General features: G+C 34.1%; 1 protein-coding gene across 1 annotated transcript in view; it reads left to right on the top strand.

Annotated features, from left to right (window-relative positions):
* Positions 1–15,468, top strand: part of RIT2 (Ras like without CAAX 2) — a gene marked incomplete at both ends in the record, with an annotated part of 304,767 nt that extends 289,299 nt beyond the window's left edge. The window contains 2 exon segments of the mRNA XM_081252142.1: positions 15,240–15,397; positions 15,399–15,468. Of these exon segments, the coding sequence (XP_081108268.1) occupies positions 15,240–15,397; positions 15,399–15,468 (228 nt within the window).
* Between the last annotated feature and the right edge of the window lie 1,408 nt (positions 15,469–16,876).

Raw genomic sequence — 16,876 nt, 5'->3', positions numbered from 1 at the left:
AATCAATCAATGTGAAGTGCCACATTAACAAGTTGCAGAATAAAATAATAAAATTATCTCAATAAATGTAGAAAATCTTTTCACAGATTCAATATTAATTTCTGATAAAAACTCTCCAGAAAATGGGTATAGAGGGAGCATACCTCAACATAATAAAGGCCATATATGTAAGCCCACTGAGAACATCATACTGAAAAATTAAGAGCTGAAAGCATTACCTCTACTATCAGGAAAAAGACAAGGATGCCCACTCTCATGACTTTTATTCAACATAGTATTGGAATTCCTAGCGACAGCAATTAGAGAAGAAAAATAAACAAACGGAATACAAATTGGAAAGGAAGCAGTAAAACTGCCACTGTTTGAGGTCACATCATATTATACATAGAGAATCCTAAAGACATCAACAAAAACATATTAGAGCTACTCAAGGAATTTGGTAAAGTTGAAAGACAAAATCAATACACAGAAATCTGTTGCATTTCTATACACTTACAACAAAATGTCAGAAAGAGAATTGAGAAAACAATCCCATTTACAATTGCATCATAAAGAATGAAATACCTAGAATAAATCTAACCAAGGAGGTAAAAGACATTTATTCAACAAATTATAAGGTACTTATGAATTAAACTCAAGATGACACAAACATATGGAAAGATTCCCTGTTTTCACAAATACGAAGTCTCAATATTTTTATTTTTTTATTTTATTTCATTAAAAAAATTTAACATCTTTATTGGATATAATTGCTTTACAATGGTGTGTTAGTTTCTGCTTTATAACAAAGTGAATCAGTTATACATATACATATGTTCCCATTTCTCTTCCCTCTTGCATCTCGCTCCCTCCTACCTTCCCTATCCCACCCATCTAGGTGGTCACAAACCACCGAGCTGATCTCCCTGTGATATGTGGCTGCTTCCCACTAGCTATCTATTTTACATTTGGTAGTGTATATATGTCCATGCCACTCTCTCACTTTGTCACAGCTTACCCTTCCCCCTCCCCATATACTCAAGTCCATTCTCTACTACGTCTGTGTCTTTATTCCCATCTTACCCTTAGGTTCTTCATGACCCGTTTTATTTATTTTTATTTTTTCTTAGATTTCATAGATATGTGTTAGAATACGGTATTTGATTCTGTCTTTCTGACTTACTTCACACGGTATGACACACTATAGGTCAATCCACCTCACTACAAATATCTCAATTTCATTTCTTTTTATGGCTGAGTAATATTCCATTGTATATATGTGCCACATCTTCTTTATCCATTCATCAAATGATGGACACTTAGGTTGTTTCCATGTCCTGGTTATTATAAATAGAGATGCAATGAACATTTTGGTACATGACTCTTTTTGAATTATGGTTTTCTCAGGGTAAATGCACAGTAATGGGATTGCAGGGTCATATGGTAGTTCTATTTTTAGTTTAATAAGGAACCTCCATACTGTTCTCCATAGTGGCTGTATCAACTTACATTCCCACCAACAGTGCAGGAGTGTTCCCTTTTCTCCACACCCTCTCCAGCATTTATTGTTTCTAGATTTTTTGATGATGGCCATTCTGACTGCTGTGAGATGATATCTCATTGTAGTTTTGAGTTGCATTTCTCTAATGATTAATGATGTTGAGCATTCTTTCATGTGTTTCTTGGCATTCTGTATATCTTCTTTGGAGGAATGTCTATTTAGGTCTTCTGACCACTTTTGGATTCTTGTTTTTTTTGTTGTTGTTGTTGCTGTTATTGAGCTGCATGAGCTGCTTGTAAATATTGGAGATTAATCTTTTGTCAGTTGCTTCATTTGCAAATATTTTCTCCCACTCTGAGGGTTATCTTTTTGTCTTTTTTATGGTTTCCTTTGCTGTGCAAAAGCATTTAAGTTTCATTAGGTCCCATTTGTTTATTTTTGCTTTTATTTCCATTTCTTTTGGAGGAGGATCAAAAAGGATCTTGCTGTGATTTATGTCATAGAGTGTTCTGCCTATGTTTTTGCCTAAGAGATTGATAGTGTCTGGCCTTACATTAAGATCTTTAATCCATTTTGAGTTTATTTTTGTGTATGGTGTTAGGGAGTGTTCTAATTTCATACTTTTACATGTACCTGTCCAGTTTTCCCAGCACCACTTACTGTAGAGGCTCTCTTTTCTCCACTGTATATTCTTGCCTCCTTTATTAAAGATAAGATGACCATATGTGCATGGGTTTATCTCTGGGCTTTCTATCCTGTTCCATTGACCTATATTTCTGCTTTTGTGCCAGTACCATACTGTCTTGATTACAGTAGCTCTGTAGTATAGTCTGAAGTCAGGGAGCCTGATTCCTCCAGCTCCATTCTTCATTCTCAAAATTGCTTTGAGTATTTGGGGACTTTTGTGTTTCCATAAAATTTTTGAATTTTTTTGTTCTAGTTCTGTGAAAAATGGCAGTGGTAGTTTCATAGGGATTGCATTGAATCTCTAGATAGCTTTGGGTAGTAGAGTCATTTTCAAAATGTTAATTCTTCCAATCCAAGAACATGGAATATCCCTCCATCTACTTGTATCATCTTTACTTTCTTTCATCAGTGTCATAATTTTCTGCATACAGGTCTTTTGTCTCCTTAGGCTGGTTTATTCCTAGATAATTTATTATTTCTGTTGCAATGGAAAATGGGAGTGTTTTCTTAATTTCACTTTGAGATTTTTCATCATTAGTGTATAGGAATGCCAGAGATTTCTGTGCATTAATTTTGTATCCTGCTATTTTACAAAATTCATTTGATTAGGTCTAGTAGGTTTCTGGTAGCATCTTTAGTATTCTATGTATTGTATCATGTCATCTGCAAACAGTAACAGCTTTACTTCTTCTTTTCTGATTTTGATTCCTTTTATTTCTTTTTCTTCTCTGATTGCTGGGGCTAAGACTTCCAAAACTATGTTGAGTAATAGTGGTAAGAGAGGGCAACCTTGTTTTTTTCCTGATCATAATGAAAATGGTTTCAGTTTTTCACCATTGAGAACGATGTTGGCTGTGGGTTTGTCATATATGGTCTTTATTATGTTGACATAACTTCCATCTATGCATACTATCTGCAGGTTTTTTTTTATCATAAATGGGTGTTGAATTTTGTAGAAAGTTTTCTTTGCATCTATTGAGATGTTCATATGTTTTTTCTCCTTCAGATGGTTAATATGGTGTATCATGTGGATTGATTTGTGTATATTGAAGAATCCTTGCATTTCTGGAGCAAACCCCACTTGATCATAGTGTATGATCATTTTAATGTGCTGTTGGATACTGTTTGCTAGTATTTTGTTGAAGATTTTTGCATCTATGTTCATCAGTGATATATGCCTGTAGTTTCCTTTCTTGGTGACATCTTTGTCTGGTTTTGGTATCAGGGTGATGGTGGCCTCGTAGAATGAGTTTAGGAGTGTTCCTCCATCTGCTATATTTTGGAAGAGTTTTAGAAAACCAGGTGTTAGTTCTTCTCTAAATGTTTGATAGAATTCATCTGTGAAGCCATCTGGTCCTGGGCTTTTGTTTGTTGGAAGATTTTTAATCACAGTTTCAATTTCAGTGTTTGTGATTGGTCTGTTCATATTTTCTATTTCTTCCTGGTTCAGTGTCAGCAGGTTCTACATTTCTAAGAATTTGTCCATTTCTTCCAGGTTGTCCAGTTTATTGGCATAGAGTTGCTTGTAGTAATCTCTCATGAACTTTTGTATTTCTGCACTGTCAGTTGTTACTTCTCCTTTTTCATTTCTAATTCTATTGATTTGAGTCTTCTCCCTTTTTTTCTTGATGAGTTTGGCTAATGGTTTATCAATTTTGTTTATCTTGTCAAAGTACCAGATTTTAGTTTTATTGATCTTTGCTATCATTTCTTTCATTTCTTTTTCATTGATTTCTGATCTGATCTTTATGATTTCTTTGCTTCTGCTAACTTTTTTTAATCTTTTTCTCTAATTGCTTTAGGTGCAAGGTTAGGTTGTTTATTTTAGATGTTTCCTGTTTGTTAAGGTAGGATTGTATTGCTATAAACTTCCCCCTTAGAACTGTTTTTGCTGCATCCCATAGATTTTGGGTCGTCTTGTCTCCATTGTCATTTGTTTCTAGGTATTTTTTCATTTCCTCTTTGATTTATTCAGTGATCACTTGGTTATTAAGTAGTGTATTATGTTTTTTTTTTCCTTGTTTGGTTGTTTTCTGAGGTATGTGGGTCTCTCATTGTTGTGGCATCTCCTGTTGAAGAGCACAGGCTCCACATGCGCAGGCTCAGTGGCCATGGCTGACAGGCCTAGCTGCTCCGTGGCATGTGGGATCTTCCACGACCGGGGCATGAACCCTTGTCCCCTGCATCAGCAGGCAGTCTCTCAACCACTGCCCCACCAGGGAAGCACTAAGTAGTGCATTGTTTTGCCTCCCTGTGTTTGTATGTTTTACAGATCTTTTCCTGTGATTGATATCTAGTTTCATAGGATTGTAGTCAGAAAAGATACTTCATACGTTTGTGCTCAAGAGTTTAGGCATTTAGCAAAATCTAAGGTAAAATATAGTTGTTTTTTTCTTTTTCAAATTCTTTTCCCATTTAGGTTGTTACATAATATTGAGTTCCCTGTGCTATACAGTAGGTACTTCCTGCCTATTCATTTTAAGTATAGCAGTGTGTACATGTCAATCCCAAACTCCTTAACTGTCCCTCCCCACCCACCCCTTCCCCGCTGGTAACAATGTTTGTTCTCTAAGTCTCTGAGTCTCTTTCTGTTTTGTAAGTAAATTTATTTCTAGCATTTTTTTTAAGATTCTGCATATAAGCCATATCATACTATATTTCTTCTGATATTTCACAGTCTGACTTACTTCACTCCATATGGCAATCTCTAGGTCCATCCATGCTGCTGCAAATTGTATTATTTCATTATTTTTAATGGCTGAGTAATATTCCTTCATGTATGTGTGTGTGTGTGTGTGTGTATATATATATATATATATATATATATATATATATAACAACTTCTTTGTCCATTCTTCTGACAATAGACCTTTAGGTTGTTTCAATGTGTTGGCTATTGTAAATAGTGTTGCAATGAATATTGCAGTGCATGTATCCTTTCAGATCATGTTTTTGTCTGGATATACACCATGGAATGGGATTGCAGGATCATATGGTAACTCTATTTTTAGTTTTGTAAAAACCTCTCTACTGTACTCCATAGTGGCTGTACCAATTTACATTACCACGAACAGTGGAGGAGGGTTCCCTTTTCTCCACACCCTGTCAAGCATTTATCCTTTGTGGATTTTTTGATGATGGCCATTCTGACTGGTGTGAGGTGTTATTTCATTGTAGTTTTGATTTGCATTTCTCTAATATTTAGTGATTTAGAGCAGCTTTTTCATGTGCCTCTTGGCCATCTGTCTTCTTTGGAGAAATGTCTATTTAGGTCTTCTACCCACTGTTTCGATTGGGTTGTTTAGTTTGATGATATTAAGCCCCATAAGCTGTTTGTAAATTTTGGACATTGATCCCTTGTCAGTCACATCATTTGCAAATATTTTCTCCCATTCTGTGTGTTGCCTTTTCATTTTGGTTATGGTATCCTTTGCTGTGTAAAGCTTTTGAGTTTAATTAGTTTCCAAAATAAACAACCTAACATTTCACCTAAAGCAACTAGAGAAAGAAGGACAAACAAAACCTAAAGTTAGTACAAGGAAAGAAATCATAAAAATCCGAACAGAAATAAATAAAATAGAGATGAAGGAAACAATAGCAAACGTCAATTAAACTAAAAGCTGGTTTTTGAAAAGATAAACAAAATTTATAAATCTTTAGCAAGACTCATCAAGAAAAAAAGGGAGAGGACTCAAATCAGTATCATCAGAAATGAAAAAGTAGAAGTTACAACTGACACCACAGAAATACAGAAATACAAAGGACCATAAGAGACTATTACAAGCAACTGAATGCCAATAAGATGGACAACCTGGAAGAAATGGACAAATTCTTAGAAAAGTATGTTCTTCCAAGACTGAACCAGGAAGAAATAGAAAATGTGAACAGACCAATCACAAGCACTGAAATTTAAACTGTGATTAAAATCTCACAACAAACAAAAGTCTAGGACCAGATGGCTTCACAGGTAAATTCTGTCAAACATTTAGAAAAGAGTTAACATTTATACTTCTGAAACTGTTCCAAAATATTGTAGAGGAAGTAAATCTCCCTAACTCAATCCATGAGGCCTCCATCACCCTGATATCAAAACCAGACAAAGATACCATAAAAAAAAAGAAAATTACAGGCCAATATCACTGATGAACATAGATGTAAAAATATTCAACCAAATACTAGCAATCCAAATCCAGCAATACATTAAAAGGATCATACACCATGATCAAGAGGGATTTATCCAAGGGATGCAAGGATTTTTCAATACCCAGAACTCAATCAGTGTGATACACCATATCAACAAGCTGAAGAACAAAAACCATATAATCATTTCAATAGATGCAGAAACAGCTTTTGAAAATATTCAACACCAATTTATGATAAAAACTCTCCAGAAAGTGGGCATAGAGGGAACATACCTCAACATAATAAAGGCTATATATGACAAACCTACAGTTAACATTATACTCAATGGTAAAAGCTGAAAAAACAAAACAAACTCTTAGATCAGGAACACGATGAGGATATCCACTTTCACCAATTTTATTCAACATAGTTTTGGAAGTCCTAGCCATGCCAATCAGAGAAGAAAAATAAAATATAAAAGGAATTGGAAAAGAAGAAGTAAAACGGTCACTGTTTGCAGATGACTTATTATACATAGAAAACCCTAAAGAGGCTACCAGAAAATTATTATTATTATTCTAATTATTAGAAAACTGTTAGAAGATTATTAGAGCTAAATAATTTGGTAAAGTTGCAGGTTACAAAATTAATACACAGAAATCTGTTGCATTTGTATATACTAACAATAAAAGATCAGAAGATAAATTAAGGAAACAATCTCATTTACCATTGCAACAAAAAGAATAAAATACCTAGGGATAAACCTACCTAAGGACCTGTACTCTGAAAGACCTGTACTCCAAAAATTATAAGTCACTGATGAAAGAAATTGAAGATGACACAAACAGATGGAAAGATATACCATGTTCTTGGATTGGAAGGGTCAGTATTGTGAAAATGTTGATACTACCCAAAGCAATCTTGCAATCTCTAGATTCAGTGCAATCCCTGTCAAATTACCAATGGCATTTTTCACAGAACTAGAACAAAAAAATATTAAAATTTGCATGGAGACACAAAAGACCCCAAATAACAAAAGCAATCTTGAGAAAGAAAAATTGAGCTGGAGGAGTCAGGCTCTCTGACTTCAGACTATACTACAAAGCTACTGTCATCGAAACAGCATGGTATTGGCACAAAAACAGAAATATAGATAAATGGAATAGGATAGAAAGCCCAGACATAAATCCATGCCAACATGGTCACCTTATCTTTGATAAAGGAGGCAAGGCTATACAATGGAGAAAAGATAGTCTCTTCAGTAAGTGGTGCTGGGAAAACTGGACAGCTACATGTAAAAGAATGAAATTAGAACACTCCCTAACACCATATACAAAAATAAACTCAAAATGGATTAAAGACCTAAATGTAAGGCCAGACACTATAAAACTCTTAGAGGAAAACATAGGCAGAATGCTCTCTGACATAAATTGCAGCAGTAACTTTTTATATCAGTCTCCCAGAGTAATGGAAATATGCCCTTATCTTCAAATGGAAGGTGACTTCTAAAAAACAAATGACTCACAGATTAAATAAATAAATCAGGTTTAATCAATCAAAAGGACTTTCACTGGAGCTGTTCAAGGAAACTGGCAGGGATGCTCATATTGTTAAAATGATCAATATTATTATACAACTAAACAAGATGAAAACTAAACAATCTAAGTTTAGATAGCTTTTCCTTCAAATAACGTGCTGGCCCCAAACTTCTCAGGAAACTATGATTCCAGTTACTGTAATGATGTAGGCTATATAATAAAAATTAATAATTCCATGGATAAGAATGAAGTGAAACACAGACAGGGAGATATTTTAAAAAATTAAAACAAATCCCAAAGAGTTTGTTCTGTACACTAAGTATTTTAACAGTGCGCAGTAGTCCTAACCATGAACGTATTTTTTCTTTTGAAGCTTCTCCTGGAGTCACAACCATCTTTCTGCCAATCTTTCATCATTCATGTTTAGCAATTATAGCAGAGCATTATCAGAGCTTCCTTTTGTGATATTAAGAATTATATAGCTTATAGAACACCACTATTACCATGAATACCTACAATAATTTAATTTAGTTTATTTTTACCCAGCTCGGGTATAAGATAAAAAAGATGTGAAGAACAATGAAGCTCCTGAAGTCAGCAGATTGTTGGGATTGGAATTCTAATTGCCCTGTATGCTTGTCACTTCTCACTAGCAGCTGGGCCTGGACTAGAACAGGCTCTGCTAGCCATTGTGCCCCATTAGTCTCATCAACCCACTATGCAGCTGTTGCTGTATTCAAATGCCTTCTTTGGCAGATGGGAAATGGCATTTCAGGGAATACCTGGCATATTATATGGTAATCTTCTTTGCTGGAAAAGGTCACATATATTAAAAAGATGTTATTCCTGGGTTACTGAAATTTTTATTACTTGTATGAAACATTTTTCTTTATTCCTTTCTTTTTTCTTCCAATACTTTCTATGGCCTCCAGGTGGTATGTTTAATCACTAATGCCCTTTCTTTTAATGGAGGGCCATGCTGTTATAATGGTATCTGCATCAATTGTTCCCCTCCCCAAATAATCTTTCTACAATATATAATTTTTCTTATTTTTCTGCACTTATTTAAATTTTTCCCTTTATGTAAAATAAAATATTCTATGCCAATTTTTTTACCATTTAAGAATCATCTTAAGTTGTAACACCTCACATCAGTATAATTAATTATTCCACATATATACTATGTATGAAATATTGTACTAGCAAAGGGAACTGGAAAGACCCCTATTGGAAATAATAAGAAGGACTGGAAATAATACTTGATGGAATAGAGTAGAACTTAACAGTTTTTTTTTACCTTAATTAAATGTGTGCTTAAGCTTTCTGGACTTGAAACTCCTCATTTAGTAAATACAAAAAAAAATTAATTCCCTTATAAAACTATGCTTCATTCTTAGCAGTTACTATAGCATGTGGATGAATATTTGTGATTTAAAAATATTTAATTTTACTCGAAATTTATAGAGACAAGATATAACATCTTAGAAAAATATGTTGATCATCCCAGTTTTGAGCTCTGATACAGAAGCTGTAATTGCTGAATCAGTCAGACACCACTAGTAGACAAAAAAAAAAAAAAAAAAAAAATTACTCTCAGTGATACTATTGCAATATTTATGGCCTTCAAACTGACTCATAATTACTAAGTAAAAAGCCCAGAAATCTGTAAAAATTAATGTTTCTTAAACTTACTTTTTCTTACATGTTTGGACTCGTTTTTCCATTGAAGTTATAGTATATAAATTTCAAGGTCAAAGGTAGAAATGACAAATGTATGATTTGTCAATAAACGTATGAGATGGAATTTATTGAAATGTGGAAATTTATTTTTAAAATATGCTTTCATCTTAATATTTTTTCTAAAAATAGAAAGCTTTAGGTCACTGATCTAGTAAGAATTTTTTAAAGAAGAGATCAAATATTTTACTAAATTTAAATTCCATTTAGACTTTATTATAATGAGTTTAAAATTTACTGAGTTATTCATTTAAATAACATGTAATTAATATTCTCATAATGAACCTAAGGGTATATACAACTACATTTTATACTTTGAAATAGAGGGTTCATGATTCCTAAGTTACCTCCCAAAGTAATGCATAGTCATGGAGTTAAATATATGTTCTTCAGCCTGCTACAAATAATAAAATATGCAGTTATGTCATCTATTCAGGTGTTGTTTTGCTGTATAATATTTCAATAAGAATCTTTGCATAGAATTTGTTTTCCAATTTTATTTCAGGTTAAGCTTGATTATTATATTGGACTGAATTTTGATGTTTCCAATGGTTTATTTGTGTTGCTACATTTTTATAATTAGGAAACACTTAGCTAATATATATGTGTATTTGTTTAGTGAGATTTTTCATATGTGTAAAAGAATTGTATATTTCATGAAAAACTTAGCTCCAATCCCTTTCTACTACTATTCTCCCCAAAGAAAAATCACCTTCCTGTATTGGTGGAAAAAATCTCTTTGAAATAATACATCAAAAATAATCCAAAATGATAACTCAATGTCAGTGTACCATTGAATGCACTTTCATTTCCCCACTAGTTTGGAATGCCACCAATAATATATCAAACTCCCATATACATTTTGATCATATTCCTTCATTCTTTATTGAAGTTTATTGGTCTCTCTAGCCCTTAACTAATACCCCATTGCCTAAACTGCTACAGCTTTACAGAGAGCCTTAAAAGAGTGAGTTCAACACCATCGTTATTGTTCCTTTCCTCCTTACCTCCTTCTTACTAGAATTCAAATATTTCTTTTTTATTTTTACCTTTATTCTTTCCTACTAATTTTAGTATCTCTGTATGCATTCTATGATTCAAAAGATTTCAGGACTTGAATGTATTTGTATTGAAATTATATATTAATTTGGGATAATTTTCAATTTTTATGATGCTGAAACTTCTCACTAAAAACACAGGTCCACAATCTGTTATCTGATTTCAGAAATGTAAATAATATGAAAGATAAAGTTTTCTTGATGTAGTTACTTGCAAAATCTGACACGAATCAATTCATTTTGTGAAAAAATTATAATCTGATGTGATCTGAGTCTATTTAGAGACTTACATAACCAATTTACTGTGGATGTTAAAATATTTAGCTATGGAAATATTACCATACAGGCATACCTCGGAGACACTGAGGGTTCAGTTCCAGACCACTACAATAAAGCAAATACAAAAAAAGTGAGTCACACATACTTTTTGGTTCTCTAATGCATATAAAATTTATGTTAACACTATACTGTGGTCTATTAAGTGTGCAGTAGCATTATGTCAGAAAAAAACTGCATACCTTAATTTAAAGTACTTTATTGTTAAAAAATGCTAACCATCATCTGAGCCCTCAGTGAGTCATAATCCTTTTACTTATAGAAGGGCTTGTGTAGCTGTTGATGGCTGCTTACTGGTCAGGATGGTGGTTGCTGGAGGTTGAGGTGACTGTGGCAATTTCTTAAAATAAAGCAGCAATAAATTTTGCCACATTGGTTTACTCTTCTTTTCATGAAGAGTTTCTTTGTAGCATGCAATGTTGTTTGATAGCATTTTACCAGAGTAGAACGTCTTTCAAAATTAAGGTCAATCCTCACAAACTCTTCTGCTGCTTTATCAACTAAGTTTATGTAATATTCTAAATTCTCTGTTGCCATTTCAACAATCTTCATAGCATCTTCACCAGTATTAAATTCCATCTTAAGAAACCACTTTTTTTGCTCATCCATAAGAAGCAACTATTTATCTATTAGAATTTCATCATGAGATTGTAGCAGTTCAATGACATCTTCAGGCCCCACTTCTCATTTTAATTCTCTTGCTATTTCCACCACGTCTGCAGTTACTTCTTCCACGAAAGTCTTGAACGCTTCAAAGTCATCCATGAGGTTTAGTACCAACTTCTATCAAATACATGTTGATGTTAATATTTTGACCTCTTCTGATGAATCATGAATGTTCTTAATGGCATCTACAATGGTGAATCCTTTCCAAAAGATTTTCAGTTTTCTTTGCCCAGATTCATCAGAGGAATCACTATCTATAGCAGTAAGCTATAGCCTTATGAACTGTGTTTCTTAAATAATAAGACCTGAAAGTTGAAATTACTCCCTGATCTATGGGTGGACATATGGATATGTTAGCAGGCATGGAAACATTAACCTCCTTGTACCTCTCCATTAAAGATCTTGGTGACCAGGTGCATTGTCAATGTGCAGTCATATCTTGAAACAAATCTTTTTTTTTTCTGAGTAGTAGGTCTCAACAGTGGACTTAAAATATTTAGTAAACTATATTGTAAGCAGATGTGCTGTCATCCAGGCTTTGTTGTTCCATTTATAGAGGACAAGCACAGTCAATTTAGTATAATTCTTAAGGATCATAAGATTGTTGGAATGGTAAAAAAGCATTACCTACAACTTCAAGTCACCAGCTGCATTAGCCCCTAACAACAGAGCCAGTCTGTCCTTTGAAGTCAGACACTGACTATGAAAGTCCTAATGGTAGACTCTTGTGATATAAGGCTGTTTCATCTACATTGAAGATTTATTATTTAGTATAGGCACCTTTATTATCTGAGTTAGATCTTCTGTATAACTTGCTACAGTTTCTACATCAGCACTTGCTGCTTACGTTGAACTATGATGTTATGGAGATGGCTTCTTTCCTTAAATGCCATGAACCAACTTCTGCTAGCTTCAAACTTTTCATCTGCAGCTTCCTCACCTCTCTCAACTTTCATAGAATTGAACAGATTTAGAGCCTTGCTCAGAATTAGGCTTAAGGGAATGCTGTGGCTGATTTGATCTTCTAGGCAGACCACTAAAACTTTCTCCATATCGGCCTTTTGGCTGTCTCATTTTCTTATCATTTGTATGTTCATTGGAGTAGAACATTTAATTTCCTTCAATAACTTTTCCCTCATATTCACAACTTTGCTAACTGGCACAAGAGGTCTAGCTTTTGGACTGTCTTGGTTTTCAATATGCCTTCCTCGTTAAGCTTTATCATATTTAGCTTTTGATTTAAAGTGAGAGATGTGTTACTCTTCCTTTCACTTCAACACTTAGAAGCTATTGTAGTGTTACTAATTGACCTAATTTTAATATATTGTTGTGTCTCAGAGAATAGGGAGACCTGAGGCAAGGGAAGAAGATGGGGGAACAGTCAGTATGTGGGGAAGTCAGAACACACAACATTTATTGATTAAGATCGCCATCTTATATGAGCGTGGTTTGTGATGCCCCAAAACAATTGCAATAGTAACATCGAATTTGTGTTTCTACCTTTCTAAAACATTCATATAATACTATAAACATCATTCTAAACAAAGTTTTAGATAATGCACAGTTTTGATATGTGGTATTTTCATTATTGTTCAGTTACAAATATTTTCTCAATTTTATGTAATATATTTTTGACCTATTGACCATGTAGAAATATATTTTTTTCCTACAATATTGAACCATATTCAAATTTGATTAATTTCATTTGTTTGGGAGTATGCTATGAACTTGATTCTTTGTTATGCTTTGAGAAGTGCTTTATACCTTAGCATGAAGTCAATTTCTATTGACGCTCCAGGTTCATTTGAAGAAAATGTGACTTTTTCAGTTGTTGGGTACAACATCTTATGTATGTATATTAGATTGATTGTGTTGTTTTGTTCAAACTTTCCATATTTTTATTGATGTTTTTCCTACATACTCTTTCAATTGCTGAGGGAGATGTGTTCAAATATCTTACTATAATTTTCAATTTTTGTTCTATCAACTTTTCTTCACCATAAACTGAGGCTACATTTTCAGTGCACACAAAATATAATATCTTGATAGATTAATCTTTTTATCATCATAATACAATTCCCTTTAACTCTAGCAATTTTTAAAAAAGTACTATGTACTCTGTCTGATATTAAGTCAGTGTATCAGCTTTCTTTTTGTATTAATTTCTGTTCAAATTTTACGATTTCTATATCCTTATGTGTAAGATGTTTCAATTACAAGTGCTTTTAAAAAATGTGTTTTGATAATCTTTGTCTTTTTTAATTTGGGAGTGTACTGCATTGAAATATAACTGATTTTGGTACCTTCTATTATTTCTTTACAATTTGTTTTTTTCCCTCATCATTGCCATCACTCATTGTAAGCTGAGTATACATCCTGCTTCACTGACTTTAGATTTCTCCATTTGTCTTTGACCATAGGATGTGGGTGCAGTTATCTCTACCTTCTGCCTACCTGTTCTCCATCATAGGAACATCATATTCCAGGTAAGACGTGCTCTTTCAGCCAGAGTCCCAGGATAAGAAGATAGGAGGGACAAAGTAGAAACTAACTAACAGCCTGGAGCTGAGCTCCAGTTAAGAGTCTAGAGTTATGAGCTCCACGTAAGACTACAACTAATAATAACTAAGAGTTATAGAGTTTTAACATGTGCCCAGCACTTTCAATTTATCTCTTATAGGTCATCTCATTTAACCCTAACAAAGAGCCTCTGGGACTGGTGTTATTATCTTATGTTACAGATGAGAACAGTGAGACCAAAAGTTTAAGATATTTACTCAGATTTGCAAGGCTAAAAAGTAGTAGAGCTAGGCCTTGAAACCCAGTAGTTTTAACCTAAAGCCATGTTTTTGACTACTGTACTATGTTATTTCTTTTGAAGTCTGGAGAGTGGTTTCCAGTTTCATTTTTAATCAGTTCTCTTCTATTGCCCTTTCAGAGGTTCTGATTTCCCATTTGTCCTTCAAGTTCAGAAAGTCTAGGAGTCTTCCCTTAAAAACAAATTCTCACCCATAAAAAGGGATGAAATTGGGTCATTTCTAGCGATGTGGATAGACCTAGACACTGTCATACAGAGTGAAGTAAGTCAGAAAGAGAAAAACAAATATTGTATATTAATGCATATACGTGGAATCTGAAAAAATTGGTATAGATGATCTTATTTACAAAGCAGAAATAGAAACACAGATGTAGAGAACAAACATATGGATACCAAGGGGGAAAAAGGGGATGGGATGAACTGGGAGATTGGGATTGACATGTACACTATTGATACTATGTATAAAATAGATAACTAATGAGGACCTAATGTATAACACAGGGAACCCTACTCAGTGCTCTGAGGTGACCTAAATGGGAAGGAAATCCAGAAAAGAGGGGATATATGTATACATATAAATGATTCACTTTGCTGTATAGTAGAAGCTAACACAACTAACACAACATTGTAAACCAACTATACTTCAATAAAAATTTAAAAAAAAGAAAAATTCTCGCATTTTACATGTAACCAAGCTCTACATGTAACCGAGGCCTACAACACTGGTAGAGAACATACTTTTTGATCGAAGTCTCTCTCCCTTTTTCTCTTTCTAATATAGTTTATTTTCCTCTTAGGTCTCTATGGAAGAAGGCTTGAGTCTGTCCCGAGTATATAACAGTGGTTTTTTTGAGACCTCTGCAGCCCTCAGATTCTGCACTGATGATGCCTTTCATGGCTTAATGAGGGAAATCCACAAGAAGGAGTCCATGACATCCTTGATGGAAAAGGAACTGAAAAGACAGCCTATGGAAGAAGTTAAAAGGCTCATTGAACTGTGGTTTTCTCAGGGTTTTTGCCCAGTAGTGGGATTGCTGGGTCGTATGGTAGTTCTATTTTTAGTTTTCTAAGGAACCACCATACTGTTCTCCATAGTGGCTGTATCAATTTACATTCCCACCAACTGTGCAAGAGGGTTCCCTTTTCTCCACATCCTCTCCAGCATTTATTGTTTGTAGATGTTTTGATGATGGCCATTCTGACTGGTGTGAGGTGATACCTCATTGTAGTTTTGATTTGCATTTCTCTAATGATTTATGCTGTTGAGCATTCTTTCATATGTTTCTTGGCAATCTGTATATCTTCTTTGGAGAAATGTCTATTTAGGTCTTCTGCCCATTTTTGAATTGGGTTGCTTGTTTTTTTGATATTGAGCTGCATGAACTGTTTGTAAGTTTTGGAGATCAGTCCTTTGTTAATGTTTTGTTTGCAAATATCTTCTCCCATTCTGAGGGTTGTCTTTTTGTCTTGTTTATGTTTTCCTTTGCTGTGCAAAAGCTTTTTAAGTTTCATTAAGTACCGTTTACTTATTTTTGTTTTTATCTCCATTTCTCTAAGGGGTGGGTCAAAAGGATCTTGCTGTGATTTATGTCATAGAGTGCTCTGCCTATGTTTTCCTCTAAGAGTTTTATAGTGTCTGGCCTTACATTTAGGTCTTTAATCCGTTTTGAGTTTATTTTTGTGTATGGTGTTAGGGAGTGTTCTAAGAATCATGTACCACAATGTTCATTGCAGCTCCATCTACAATAGCCAGGACATGGAAGTAACCTAAGTGTCCATCAACAGATGAATGGATAAAGAAGATGTGGCACATATATACAATGGAATATTACTCAGCCATAAAAAGAATGGAATTGAGTTATTTGTAGTGAGGTGGATGGACCTAGAGTCTGTCATACAGAGTGAAGTAAGTCAAAAAGAGAAAAACAAATACCGTATTCTAACACATATATATGGAAGCTAAAAAAAAAAAAATTCCGAAGAACCTAGGGGCAGGAGAGGAATAAAGACACAGACGTAGAGATTGGATTTGAGGACACAGGGAAGGAGTAGTGTAAGCTGGGATGAAGTGAGAGAGTGGCATGGACATATATGCACTACCAAATGTAAAATAGATAACTAGTGGGAAGCAGCTGCATGGCACAGGGAGATCAGCTTAGTGCTTTATCACCACCTAGAGGGGTGGGATAGGGAGGGTGGGAGGGAGAAGCAAGAGGGAGGAGATATGAGGATATATGTGTATTATAGCTAATTCTCTTTGTTATAAAGCAGAAACTAACACACCATTGTAAAGCAGTTATACTCCAATAAAAATGTTAAATAAATAAATAAATATATTTTTTTAAAAGCTCATTGAAGAAGAGAGGAAATATGACATGATATCCTTGCTTCTAACTTCTTTACTCTCACTCTGAATATTTTCAGTCAAGCAATT

The sequence above is a fragment of the Mesoplodon bidens genome (genome assembly GCF_964165515.1).
Source record: "Mesoplodon bidens genome assembly, chromosome: 13".
Lineage (NCBI taxonomy): Eukaryota > Metazoa > Chordata > Mammalia > Artiodactyla > Ziphiidae > Mesoplodon > Mesoplodon bidens.
Note: the sequence above shows the minus strand (reverse complement) of the source record. Positions and strands in the feature narration are given on the sequence as shown.